The following is a 13341-nucleotide window of genomic DNA, read 5'->3' as shown; positions in this document are numbered from 1 at the left end:
CCTGGAGACATGCCATGTACCAGCCCGTCTCAAGTCCTCCACCATCATCCCTGTGCCCAAAAAGCTAAGCCCAACAGGACTAAATGATTATAGACCAGTCACCCTTACCTCTGGTAATGAAGTATTTTGAGCGCCTGGTCCTGGCACACCTCAAAGCCATCACAGACCCTCTCCTGGACCCCCTTCAGTTTGCCTACAGAGCCAACAGGTCTGTGGACGATGCAGTTAACATGGCCCTCCACTTCAACCTACAGCATCTGGACTCCCCAGCATCCTACGCCAGGATCCTGTTTGTGGACTTCAGCTCTGCCTTCAACACCATCATCCCTGCCCTGCTTCAGGACAAGCTCTTCCAGCTGAACGTGCCTGAATCCACCTGCAGGTGGATCACAGACTTCCTGTCTGACAGGAAGCAGTGTGTTAAGCTGGGAACACAAGTCTCTGACTCCAGGTCCATCAGCACCGGAACTTCTCAGGGCTGCGTCCTTTCCCCACTGCTCTTCTCCCTGTACACCAACATCTGCACCTCCAATCATCTGTCCGTCAAACTCTTGAAGTTTGCAGACGACACCACCCTCATTGGGCTGATCTCTGGTGGTGGATGAGTCTGACTATAGGTGGGAAGCTGACAACCTGGTGACCTGGTGTAGCCAGAACAACTTAGAGCTAAATGCTCTAAAGACAGTTGAGATGGTTGTGGACTTGAGGAAGAATACAGCCCCACTCACCCCCATCACCCTGTGCGACTCCCCAGTCAAAACTGTAGAGTCCTTCCGCTTCCTGGGCACTATTCTCTCCCGGGACCTCAAGTGGGAACTGAACATCAACTCCTTCATCAAGAGTGCTCAACAGAGGATGTACTACCTGCCAAAGACAATTGATGGTGCACTTCTATACAGCAATCATTGAATCCATCCTCACCACCTCCATAACCGTCTGGTACGCTGCTGTCACTACCAAAGACAAGAGCAGACTGCAGCGTATCATCCACACTGCTGAGAAGGTGATTGCCTGCAATCTACCAACCCTCGAGGACCTGCACACCTCGAGGACCATGAGGCGAGCGAGGAAGATTGTGGCCGATTCCTCCCACCCTGGACACTCTCTGTTCCAGCTACTCCCCTCCGGCAGAAGGCTGCGGTCCATCAGGACCAAAACCTCACGCCACAAAAACAGTTTCTTCCCATCCGCTGCTGGCCTCTTCAAGGCCAAGGGCTTACACTTACTTCAACATTTTATCTACAAAATGACACCTTGCCATATTTACACTGTTACCCTATTTGTATTTTTGTATTTTTAGATTGTATCTTATAGCTACTTTATATTCAATATTTATTCAGAATTTTACATACTTTAGCCCCTTAGTATTAGTTAGACTTTGTACCTTTAGTATAGTTAGATTTGTATACCACTTATTTTAGATTTAAGTTTACTATATGTTGAATGTATGCACCTTCCTGCCAAAGTAAATTCCTTGTCTGTGCAAACTTTCATGGCGAATAAAACCTTTTTTGATTCTGAAATCTAGGTTGATGTGATATCATCGCTGTTTACTCAACGAAGTAGGAACTCTTAAATTTAATTTGTCTTCCCCCCCCCACCACCCCACAGTTTTTATTCCAACTTTACTTTTGGCATCGTGCCATGGGACGAATCGACGATTCTGAAATCTCGCGGAGCAGTGCAGCACCGTGTGACAATGGCCTGCAGATGGCGGTAACCACAGAGCTGCTCGTGAGGTCGACGCTTTCCATTTGACGCCGAGGGGGGGGTGGGCGCTTCCTCCATACCCAACCCCCTCCCTCCCCTGGGTGCCCCACAGGAACTTTTGCTGCAAGGAGGTCAAAACCAAAAGTATTTTTTTATTTTCGAGCCTGCAATGTTATTCAAATCGCGTTCAAACCAATACAATATCACTGTCATGGCTATTTTAGAGACAGTTATTGGTTACCGGGCTGAACCCACCAACCTCCCTACACTGGAGAACCCCAATTTAATCATCATGCGGCTGAAACCCCGGATTCAAAATCTCCACACCGCAGCTTCGGCCGGACGCCCCCCGCCCGGTCGTCTTTGATGGGTGCCCGTTTGTGCCGGCGCGGTCCGCAGGGTTCCTGCAGAGAGGGGTGTTGGACGAGCGCGGCTCTGGCGGCATACCGGGCTCGCTCGGGACCCAGCAAAGCCAGCAGCAGGCCGGCGGGGGTCGGCTCGGCGGCGCGGACGGCACCGCCGGCTGCAAGGGAGACGGCGCCGAGATGGACGGCGACCCCAGGGTTCACCGCCGCACGGAGGTCAACTTCTCTAACCTGTACGCGCGAGGTGAGTGCCCGGACAGATGGGATGGTTGCGTGGACGGAGGCAAGGATAGAGAGATCGACGAGGAGGGGGGATGGATCATCATCGTCACGATGATAAATTCTTCCGTCCGTAATCGTGACAATGATGACAAATGAGGACAATGATGACGACGAATGGCATTGTCGACGTCACGGACAACAATGATGACGGTGACGACAACGACGACGTTTATGACGTTCACCCCAGACCTGCTGCCGGCCAAGAACGGCGAGGAGGCGACGGTGCAGTTCCTGCTGGAGCTGATGGACATCCTGCTGAGCTACATCCGCAAGACGTTCGACCGCTCCACCAAGATCCTGGACTTCCACCACCCGCACCAGCTGCTGGAGGGCATCGAGGGCTTCAACCTGGAGCTGTCGGACTCGCCTGAGTCGCTCGAGCAGATCCTGGTGGACTGTCGGGACACGCTCAAGTACGGCGTGCGCACAGGTCTGTCACTTGCCCCCTCGCCCGTCAGCTCGCCCACTTTGCTCGACTGCACCACCGACTTGATGACTCGTTCAGAGTTCGGGAATCTGTGTTTTCATCCTGGAGAAATGCGATGGGCTTTGAAGCTCTAACTTGTTCATGATGGATTTTATTCGGCCGATCAATCGAGTGTGTATTTTATTTGCCACGCGGAGAGTCCCGTTTATCCGGCCAGTTGTTTTGTCCTATATATATCTATAGCAGAGCCTTATTCCCAAGGCGCTTTACATATATGATTAAAATTGCACGTAAGATGACGGTGGGTTGAGATTCCGTCTCGGCCACCCCGTGGTCGAGCCCCGCTCCCCCCGTTCCGTGCTGCTAGCCAATCGCAGCTCGAGGGTGCGTGTCGTCAAAGCAAACCCTGGGCCCATCGCGTCCACCAATGCGACCTCCAATTCGTCTGACTCTCGCACACAAAACAAAGACAAAGATCCCCCCCCCCCCATAGCCTGTACAGGCTGTTGGGGCAAGTGCTGTTGGCAGCGTCGGATAATTCTATCGTAGAAGCAAAAGTTTCTGCAAATGCTACGGGAGCCGCACTTTCAAGGGCCCCGCGCTAAATGCTTTCAAGCTATCAATTCCGGTTCAGTGATTCTGCACTTGCTCTTACTATAATACTCTACTGCCTTCAACTTTTATAAACGACTGGGTGTTTAAGGTTATCGATTTGTCGTATTAGGGGCCGTCCATAAATGACGTCACGCACCTAGGGGGGGGGCAGGGCTTTGTGACGTCATATTTGAGGGGGGGGGTCAAAAATCGTCCAAAATCGCGTGACGTCATTTATGGATGGCCCCTTATCTGGCTGTATAGTAAATGAAAAATACAATTACTTTATTATGCAAGTTAAAAATTTGTGTTTTAATATTTACGTTTTTATTAGTTTTTAATTGAGGGCCACTTTATAACGTATGCTACAGGCCCTGCACTAGCTTCGTCTGGCACTGGCTGTTAGTGAGCACCTATGAAGGCTGGCACGGCACACGAGGGGTTGGGTGGTCAGCACCACGCCCGACAACCTTGCTCTCCACAGTGGCGATGTTTACACACTACACCAGGTACTTATTTGAGGCTAAGTCGACCTAGGGGAGGCCCAGGACCAGTTCCGATATTCGTCACTGGCGTTGGCTGTGAGTGGGAATCGAACTCGTGTCACCGGATTCGTAGCGCAGCGCACCGACTGCTACACTCCCACCACCACCACCACACTCACGCGTGCGTTCGTTTGTGTTTTTGTGCCCTTGGGAAGCCGATTCGCTAAGAATGGACCATCCCACCAAGGATGATGATGATGATGCTGCCGGTGCTGATGATAATGCTCGCAATGAAGCTCCGACTGCTGATACTAATGATGCCAATACTTCATTTGCCATTGCCACTGATGATGATGCAAAGAGCTGCTGCTGTAACTCAAACTGTTGTAGCTGATACTGTTCTTTTAGCTGCTGTTTCTTAGGATAAAAGGTGGTGGTGATCATGATGGCTATTGTAATGATTATTGTGATGCGTCTTTGCAAATCTCGCTGGCTGGGATGTGAACTCATCATGTCGTGGCGCGTGTGAGGGGGTGTCGCCCTGCCTATGGAGCCGAATCAAGGGCGCGGGGTGGGCGGGCTACGTGCGATTTTAAATGGAGATGGGGCCGAGGGCTATAAACGCTTGGGGTTATAATTGCCCTCTCCTAATTGCCGCTGCAGATGTCCGCTCTTGGGGCCGTGTTTTTGTTCGACTGCCCGTCGTGGGAGGGTTATCTGGCACCGGGGGGGGGGGGGGGGGGGGCGAGTGGGCGAGTGGGCGAGTAGAGTGTCACAGTGACACCTTCAGCCCGCCACGCTAGAATGAAAAACCAAAGACGACAGAGATTCCACCAACCCCCCCCCCCCGTGTAGCCTTTAACAGACTGCTGGGGCAAGTGCTGTTGGCAAGGTAGCACCCTAATGAAGGCCGGCACGGCGCACGGGGCGGTGGGTGGCCAACACCACGCCCGGCCGCCTTTGTCTCCCCAGCGGCGATGTTTACCGCACCAGGTGCACGTGTGCAGATGCGTGCGTCTACACGCGCACCCTAACGCGTTCACGCACGCACTGGCGCGTGCTCACACACGCAAGCGATATTTTCCAAGCCCACTTCTATAGCAATGCAAATAACTGCCAAAATGTGTACAGGAAAGGGAGCCTCTCTTTGGTTATGGCTCCTGGTTCAATGCAAAAATATACAATACCTAACGCAAAATAATCATTAGCGGCATTGCGAAGAATATAACGGTCGTACTTGCTGAAAAATGTCATTCCCGTGAAGGCAGTGCGGACAATAGGTTTTGTAACAAAAGCAAATTTATACGTGGAGAGACCGATATCGGAAAGGGTGGGCTAAGTTTCTACCAATTGTATTTAGCATAACATTGTCCATGTATGACGCTTGCGGTTGCTTCATGTTTGCGTCCATGTTTACAATTTATATTTGTGCCGAGATGGCGTGAGGGGAACCGGCGGCTCATGTGCGGCGTGGAGCTCGGTGGAGAGCTGATGCCACGAGGGGAGGACGGGGGGGGGAGCGGTGGATTGTCTTCATCCAGCAGTGTGTAGATAACGGCCGGCGATGATGGTTTGTGTTGTACGTGTCGTGCGTTCCAGGTCACCCACGGTTTTTCAACCAACTGTCTTGTGGCCTGGACATCATTGGATTGGCTGGGGAGTGGCTGACCTCGACGGCCAACACCAACATGTAAGTACGCACTTGTGTTTGTGTGTGTGTGTACGTATAGACCCTTGTCAATCTACTCTTGGATGAGCGCTGAAAGCACGGTGTGGCGTTTGTCGCCGGCACAGCGCCCCCTACCAACCTTTGTTTCCCTCTTCCACCCCCCTACCCAATGCTGTTGTTTGCACGCCACACCGGGTACATTTCTCGTTTAGGGCCGAGTCAACCTCGTGGAAATCCAGAACCGTTTATGATGACGCTCGCGACCGATGTCACTCATCACGGATGTTAGTCATGGCTGGGTAGTGAACTCGGGTGGCCGTGGTTAGCAGGGCCCCCGTGCCTTTTTTTACCGTCGTTAAAATATTAAATATTCGCCACTTATTAAGTCGTGAGCGGGAATCAAACTCTGGAGGCCGAGTTTGTGGCGGTGTGCGCCGTCCGCTGCACCACCGCTCCCCTCCTGCGCGCTCTCACAACGCACGGTAACCCTCACACTCGCTGCGTCATTATCGTCCATGATGCTGAAAGCCCCCTTCGTCGCTGCAGGCGAAGGGTTTTGAATTTTAAATCCCTCTTCGTTCGATTTGCTGGAGCGTGAACGTGTATCAATTAGGCGTTTCATCTATGGTGGGGTGGGCGGTGCAGGCGGAATGGAGGTGAGGGGTCATGTGATGGTCGGGGTCGGCCTAACTCCATCAGCAGCAGCATCACTAACACCACCAAGATCATTAGGATCAGCAGCAGTATCATTGACACCACCGTCGAAATCATCATCAGCAATAGCAGCAGTAGCAGCATCGCTAACACCATCGTCAAAATAATATAAACTCACCATGGCCAATCAACTGCTGGATTAAAGCCCCCCCCCCCCCCCTCCCAAATTTGTGATGCCAAAAGAATCGGCATCACAATTTATGAGTTTTGCCCCCCCCCCCCCCCCCCCAAGAAATAAAAATAACCGCACGTCCCGCAGCAGCACAGCGGAGTGCGGCGTGACGCTGGCAACAGCCGGGGGGAGAGGGGGGGAGGGGGTAAAAAAAACCTCCCACAATCGCTGGGGCGAAGTTTAATAGAGGCGAGCGGCAACGTTGGTGTACCGCCCTGGAGGATGACCGATCCTCCTCCTGCTCCTCGTTACTCGGGCTTGATGAGTGGAAACGCGATCGGCTCTGATGTGGCGACTCCAGCCCCCGGTTGTGACGAGGCGGTAGTGGCAGAGCGCTCGAGATCACCCCCCCACACACCCCCCCCCCCCACCACACCCCCCCCACACATCCCTCCCTCTCCTCCACCAGCTCCGTGAGAGCAAGGAGAGCGGAATCCTGAAAGATCGTGAGCGGTGGAGTTTTGAGGAATCCGGGTTGGGCTCGTGGCTCCGAGCACCGATCTGAGTGCCGCCTCAGAGATTTCTATTCCAGAGGGGTGGGAGGGATTTAGCCGCCCGTGATTTTGAACCGGGTTCTCAAAGTCTCAGCGTGGCGAGGGAATTGTGGCGGTCTCAGCCCGGTCACCGATGAATGCACAAAAATAGAGAGAAGGCCCCCCCCCCCAAATCGACACATTCTTGGCACGTTGGACTGTTTTGTAATCTCGAGGTCGTCGGCACAGCAGGTGAAACGTTGATGCAAGTTTCTTAAATTCCACCCCCCCCCCTCCTCCCTCCAATAGGTCCCGTGTGTGGTGGGGTAAAGTGTAAGGCACCCCAAGTTTTTCAAAGATGTCTCGCGATAATGGAAGAGTAGGCGCAACACCCTCCATTGGGGGGGTGCTCTAGGATTCCGTCTTGTGGAGGCCCCCTTCCTACCGGCAGTGGCGTGGGAAGGCAATTGCAGGGCTGCACCTTTGCATTTTCCCTAATGCAGTGCAGAACATTGGATGATTTGTATTCATTGTGTTGTTGCCGAATGGGAGGCCGAGTAGTTACAGTAAGTAGGGTTATGCATCCGTGGATGTTGAGTGTGAGATTCACTGGTTACTGCTCTAGTAGTTCGACTTGGCCTCAATGAGTAGCTGGTGCGGTGTGTGTGTGTAAACGTCGCCCCCAGGGAAACAAAGGCGGCCAGGCGTGGTGCTGGCCACCCACCCCCTCGTGCACTGTGCCGGCTGCCCATAGGTGCTACTCGCTTAACAGCACTTGCCCCAAACAGTCTGTTGAAGGCTACACGGGGGATATTTGACTGCCATAGTGACATCTGGTGGCTTCTCATCAAGTCAATTTTAAAGATGAAAACAAATAAGATAGTTCGTTGTCTTTGAGAATTCGCCTTTCGGTGAGAGTAAATGATGCCACGGTTGTTGGGTATTTGCCGCTATGCTGCTGTGCACAGCTCACGGATGTGTGTTGTTTTGGCACGATGTCCGACGTTTCACTCCGCGTGCCCGGGAGCTGCTCGAGGAAGTGATTTTGTAGGGCCATGCTGGCGGGGGTGTCGGCTGCTGCTCCTGGTACCAGTTCAGGTCTCCCCTCGCGTTGGAGATCACGCGCCCGCGCGCCTTGAGTTAACGGAGGCGTTCGTAAGGCGACGGTCATGTTGTGGATCGGTGTGTTTTTGTCACCGGAACGTGACGCTCACTTCCTCCACACGCGTGAAAAATATATCCTGCACGGTGTCCATGCCGTAGCCTATGCGATTTCTCCCCCCCCATCCCCCTCCCCCCTGAAAGCGTCACCCTGGGGTGGTTTGAACCACCGCCAGAACTGAAAGAGAACTCCACCTCATCGTAATATACAATCATCGTTTCATCCAATACAGAGCCCTCTTCTCATCCCATGTAAACTCATTGACCCATATAATAGTGTCCTAGTGAAAAAAAAACATCTAGGTGTAACTATGGCAAGCCTGTGTTCTGTGACGCATTTTAATGCATTTCAATGGGTCTTCGCCAAATAACTGTAAATTGGCAGTAATTTCCCAAGTAACATGAAAAGGTAATTGTAGTAATTTCCTGTAGATGTTTGGTCTATTATTGTGTCTGTGTTGTGTGCACGCATTGAATGTATTGTGGCACAGCAGTGTAAACATCAGTGCCGGGGAGACGAAAGGCGGCCAAGCATGGTTACATGGTCACCATGCTCATCGGTGCTTTATAACAGCACTTGCCCCGACAGCCTGTTAAGGCTATATGGCGGGGGGGGACCTTTGTCTTTGTAGGTTCACCTATGAGATCGCGCCCGTGTTCGTCCTCATGGAGAAAATCACGCTGAAGAAAATGCGCGAGATCATCGGCTGGCCCAACGGCGATGGCGACGGCGTCTTCTCTCCAGGTCGGCATCTCCCCCACCCCACCCCACTCCCTCTCTCGCTTCAGCTCATCTCCCTCGCGTGTTTGTATGTTGAATTTCTTTCGCACCGTACATAGCCGGACATGCTATTGGGAGGTGCAGGGGAAGGGTGACGAACTAAACACAAAAAGGAGTTTTGAAGAAGTAGATTTTAAAAGTGCACAGCTCCCAGCGGCTTCCTTTTTTTAGTTTCGGAAGGAAGAGCGTTCCAGACGGCCCCAGAAGAGGTGATGAAGCCTCTCCTTAGAGTTCCTTTTCCTCGCACCAGCCTCGCTGACTTCAATGCTTCTGAGGGCCCCATAGCGAGTGGCAAACGGGATCCACGTGGGGGGCGAGGTCGTCGGGATGTTAGTCTCCAGCCTGTCCCCTCTTGTTCTTCCACCTCCCCAGCCGGGTCAGCCTGCACGACCCACTCCGCCTTAACCGGTCGTAGGTCAGGGGAGTGCGGGTGTCTTCCTCGATTTCTGTTTACTGCCACCGCCAGGTGACGATTATTTTAACCGGTCCTGGTGTTGGCCACCCACCCCCTCGTGTGCTGTGCCGGTCTTCGTAGTTGCTACTCACTAACAGCACTTGCCCCTGCAGTCTGATAAGCCTATATGGGGGGCGGGGGGGGGGAATCTTCGTGTTTGTGCACACAGGGGGAGCCATCAATAACCTGTACGCCGTCATGGCCGCTCGCTACAAGTTCTTCCCGGAGGTGAAGATGAAGGGGATGGCGGCTGTCCCTCAGCTCGTGCTCTTCACCTCCGAGTGTGTGAGTGCCGGCACCGGGCATCTTTTTGAAACGCATTCGACAGCATCGTCAACGGCGACGTCATGAGCACGAGAATTGTCAGCCTTGGCAGCAAGCTTCGCCGCCATCGTCAATGGCACCGTAAAATAGATTTTTGGATTGGATCGCACGAGTGAAATGTGTGTGTGGTGGTTTTTTTGTTTATATACCCTTCTCCACCCGACCCATGGCCGAGGTTCTATAGTTTGTCACGTGAATAATTATGAATCATGATATTGGTCCCGACAGCCTTCGTGTTTCAAATAATTGCCATGGTCGACCATCGTATAAACAGAAAAATTAATCCGTCGGCGACAGCATCATCATCGGCAGTAGTACCATCATCATAGACATTCACATTATCAACAGGAATATTATCAGCAGCAGCATCTTCACAATCGCCGTCATCATCATTACGTGACGATTATCCCGATGAGCGGCCCAGCCATCCGTATGATTTAAGCCATGGGGTACAAATACTGTTACGGCAACTTCACTTGCCTGCCCTTGAGAACTGGATTCTGGTTGTGAGTTTTGACCTCCCAGGGGTCAAAATGAGGCTTTAGGTTTGAGGGTTAAACTACTGCACAAGGAGGAGTTCAAATAATATAGAGGATTGTTTGACCCCGTGGTTAGAATTCTAGGAGGTTAAATATACTTTCGGGCTAAGAGCCCCAAGACACCTTGACCTCCTGGTTGTTGTTGTTGTTGACAGAGTCACTACTCCACCAAGAAGGCAGCTGCTGCGCTTGGGATCGGAGCCGACAATGTCTTTCTCATCAAAGCCGACCAGAGGTGATTTTCTCTCATCCCCCCCCCCCACGCCTGCTCTATCCACTGCTCGGCAAGGAACCCCAGGGTAGGGTTCGGCCGAAGGGTCTCTCCACGTGTCCTGCTATCCCCAGGAGTAGTCCTATTACTGAGGCCGCTCTCCTGGGCAATCGGATGACACTCTGTTTCGTCTTCTTCAGTTCTTTCGGTAAAGTCACGTAGAGTGAGAATAAAATAATAAAATAACACAATAAAATTCTCACGACGTTTCGGCCACAATACAAGTGGCCTTCTTCAGGTGAAAGGAACAAACCTGTCGGGACGACAGAGCTTCAATGTTTGTCACGTGAATAATTATAACATTGAAGCTCTGTCGTCCCGACAGGTTTGTTCCTTTCACCTGAAGAAGGCCACTTGTGTTGTGGCCGAAACGTCGTGAGAATTTTATTGTTTTATTTTATTATTTTATTCTCACCCTACATGACTTTACCGAAAGAACCAACGAAGATGAATCCTTGCAGTCACGAAAGCTTTAAATCGAAAGCTCTGTTTCGTGTCAGAAATCTGTACGTTTTTTGTAGAGCGGAGACGGCGATTTATCAATTTACTCCCCCCGCCACCGACTCTCGCTTGCCTCTTGCTGCCACGAGCCAATCTCGCACTAGCCACTATCAGCTGGTCACTCTCACCAGGGTTGCCACCTGTCCTTGGTTTTCCTAGGATCATCCAGTTGTTGTGAGGGGGGAGCTGCCATCCTGGGAAGTCTCTCGGGCTTCCCGGGACATTGCAAGTCCCAGTTTTTTGTCAGTTTCGTCGTAAAAATAATAATAATGCACTGCCGTAGACATCGCATTTACATGCAGTTTTCTCCTCTTCCGATTATTGTCAGATATTCCTAGGCTTCCCCATGGCTGTCCCGTGTTTTTTCTCCCGTACCTCTTCCCAAAAGGTGGCAACCCTACTTAAAACCCACCCTCTCCTCTTCCCTGTGCGGAGTCTCGAGCCTCTGGTTCAGCCTGCAGAGACTCGCATTTCAAGGCACCAAATCGCGCTTTTATCCAAGAGGCTTAAAACGAGCACGTGTTGTGTGTGCTGTGGCCCAGTGCATTTTTTTATTTTCTTCAAATCGAGAGAGCTGGGTTGTGGTGTTTTCACACAGGGGGAAGATGATTCCTGCTGATCTGGAAGCCAAGATCATCGACTCAAAGAAAAAAGTTCGTTTATTTTTCGTTGCAAATTCTTAAATCGAGAAATTGTAGCAACGTGTGTGTGGATGTGGCTGATGGGGAGCGTGGCGTCGTGGTTTGGCGCACTGCACCACGAACCCGGCGATCACAGTTCAATTCCCGCTCACGGACAACACCAGCGACGATTATTTTTCTCTGGGTCTTCCGGTTTATCCCCACCACTTTTTAGAATCAACTCGGCTACTATAAATGTCCACATGATAAGCCACTTGTTGAGCCGATCATTTGTGATAGACAGGTTGCTTTGGAAAAAGAGCTACAATATAAAATGTTTTAACATTGGCATCGAGCTCCTGAACGTGCTGCTGCGGTGACGCGTGTGAGCGTAGAGGGAGGGGGATCCTGACCGGTGCGTGTGCGGTGCGCAGGGGATGGTGCCGTTCTTCGTGAGTGCCACGGCCGGCACCACGGTGTACGGCGCCTTCGACCCGCTCCATGACGTTGCTGACATCTGCCAGCGCCACAACATGTGGATGCACGTCGACGTGAGCGCCCGCGCCGCTCGCCCACCACGCTCGCCCACCGTGCCGCTCGCCCACCGTGCCGCTCGCCCACCACGCTCGTCCACCGTGCCGCTCGTCCACCGTGCCGCTCGTCCACCGTGCCGCTCGTCCACCGTGCTGCTCGCCCACCACGCTCGCCCACCGCGCTCGCCCACCGCGCTCGCCCACCGCGCTCGCCCACCACGCTCGCCCACCACGCTCGCCCACCACGCTCGCCCACCACGCTCGCCCACCACGCTCGCCCACCACGCTCGCCCACCACGCTCGCCCACCGCACCAGTCGCCACCACGCTCGCCCACCACGCCACTTGCCGCTCGACGTTCACCAGCCGCCACTGCTGCATCCCACTCGCCGCAAATGCCGCACTATACCACGATACCACTCGTCATTCGCCAGTCTTGCTGACCCACCCCTACTAGACATCTGTGAAAGAGCTTCGTAGCTCATCGGATTCCTCCAGGATACACGACGATTCTGATTCTGACCGGTCGCCAATGCACCACGCTCGCCACTACACCTCGCACTTAATGCTTTACTCGCCGCTATTCCACACTCGTCGTTATATGTTATACCCGCCGTGGTTGATAATATACCATGCTCGCCACTATTACGACGCTACACTCGCCACTAAACCGCCCAGCTCACTCTGCCACTCAATACTTAGCACGTTTATCATTCCGCTTGTTAACCTCGGTAAGCCTCGCTGAGGTCTCCTGGCTCTTTTTAAACAGGGTCCTGCCAAGATTTCACAGCATTGGCAGATACTTGCTCTGTATGTAATTCCCGAGTAAATTGGCAAACAGACTTTTGTAGACTTGCCACGCTCGCAACACCTGACGACCATCCCACCACGCTCGCTAAGCGGCACTTGGCCCCAACAGTCTAAGGCTACACGGGGGGGGTGGGGGCGGGATCTTTGTCCTTTGTTTGTGCCAGGCTGCGTGGGGAGGTGGACTGCTGATGTCTCGCAAGCATCGCCACAAGCTCAACGGGGTCGAGAGGTCGGTGTTTGGCGTGTCACTGCCTTGCTCGCGATTTAATTTAAAACATTTTTTTTTACCAGGCATTGCCCACTGAGTTTATATCGCTATGTTTCAGAAGCGACTTGACCAAAAATGATGGCTTAACAAAAGTGGCTTCATGAGGAGGGAAAAACCGGGAGGAGCTGGAGAAAAATCCAGAGAGAACATGCAAACTCAAATTTATACAGGCATCAGGATCAAAACACA

General features: G+C 52.6%; 1 protein-coding gene across 5 annotated transcripts in view; it reads left to right on the top strand.

Moving 5' to 3' along the window:
- The window catches only part of GAD1 (glutamate decarboxylase 1), a 67190-nt gene that overhangs the window by 38935 nt on the left and 14914 nt on the right, over window positions 1-13341 (top strand). For all 5 annotated transcript variants that reach the window (XM_076071649.1, XM_032965483.2, XM_032965481.2 and 2 more), the window contains exons 4-12: window positions 2110-2319; window positions 2545-2787; window positions 5463-5553; window positions 8685-8797; window positions 9457-9572; window positions 10306-10385; window positions 11521-11575; window positions 11977-12093; window positions 13049-13113. In XM_076071649.1, the coding sequence (XP_075927764.1) occupies window positions 2110-2319; window positions 2545-2787; window positions 5463-5553; window positions 8685-8797; window positions 9457-9572; window positions 10306-10385; window positions 11521-11575; window positions 11977-12093; window positions 13049-13113 (1090 nt within the window). The remainder of the gene's footprint in view (window positions 1-2109; window positions 2320-2544; window positions 2788-5462; window positions 5554-8684; window positions 8798-9456; window positions 9573-10305; window positions 10386-11520; window positions 11576-11976; window positions 12094-13048; window positions 13114-13341) is intronic.

Source organism: Petromyzon marinus, chromosome 34 (genome assembly GCF_048934315.1).
Source record: "Petromyzon marinus isolate PM22_M1 ecotype Great Lakes invasive population chromosome 34, UKy_Petmar_22M1.pri1.0, whole genome shotgun sequence".
Lineage (NCBI taxonomy): Eukaryota > Metazoa > Chordata > Hyperoartia > Petromyzontiformes > Petromyzontidae > Petromyzon > Petromyzon marinus.
The sequence above is the reverse complement of the archived record's forward strand: the minus strand, read 5'-3'. Positions and strand labels throughout refer to the sequence as shown.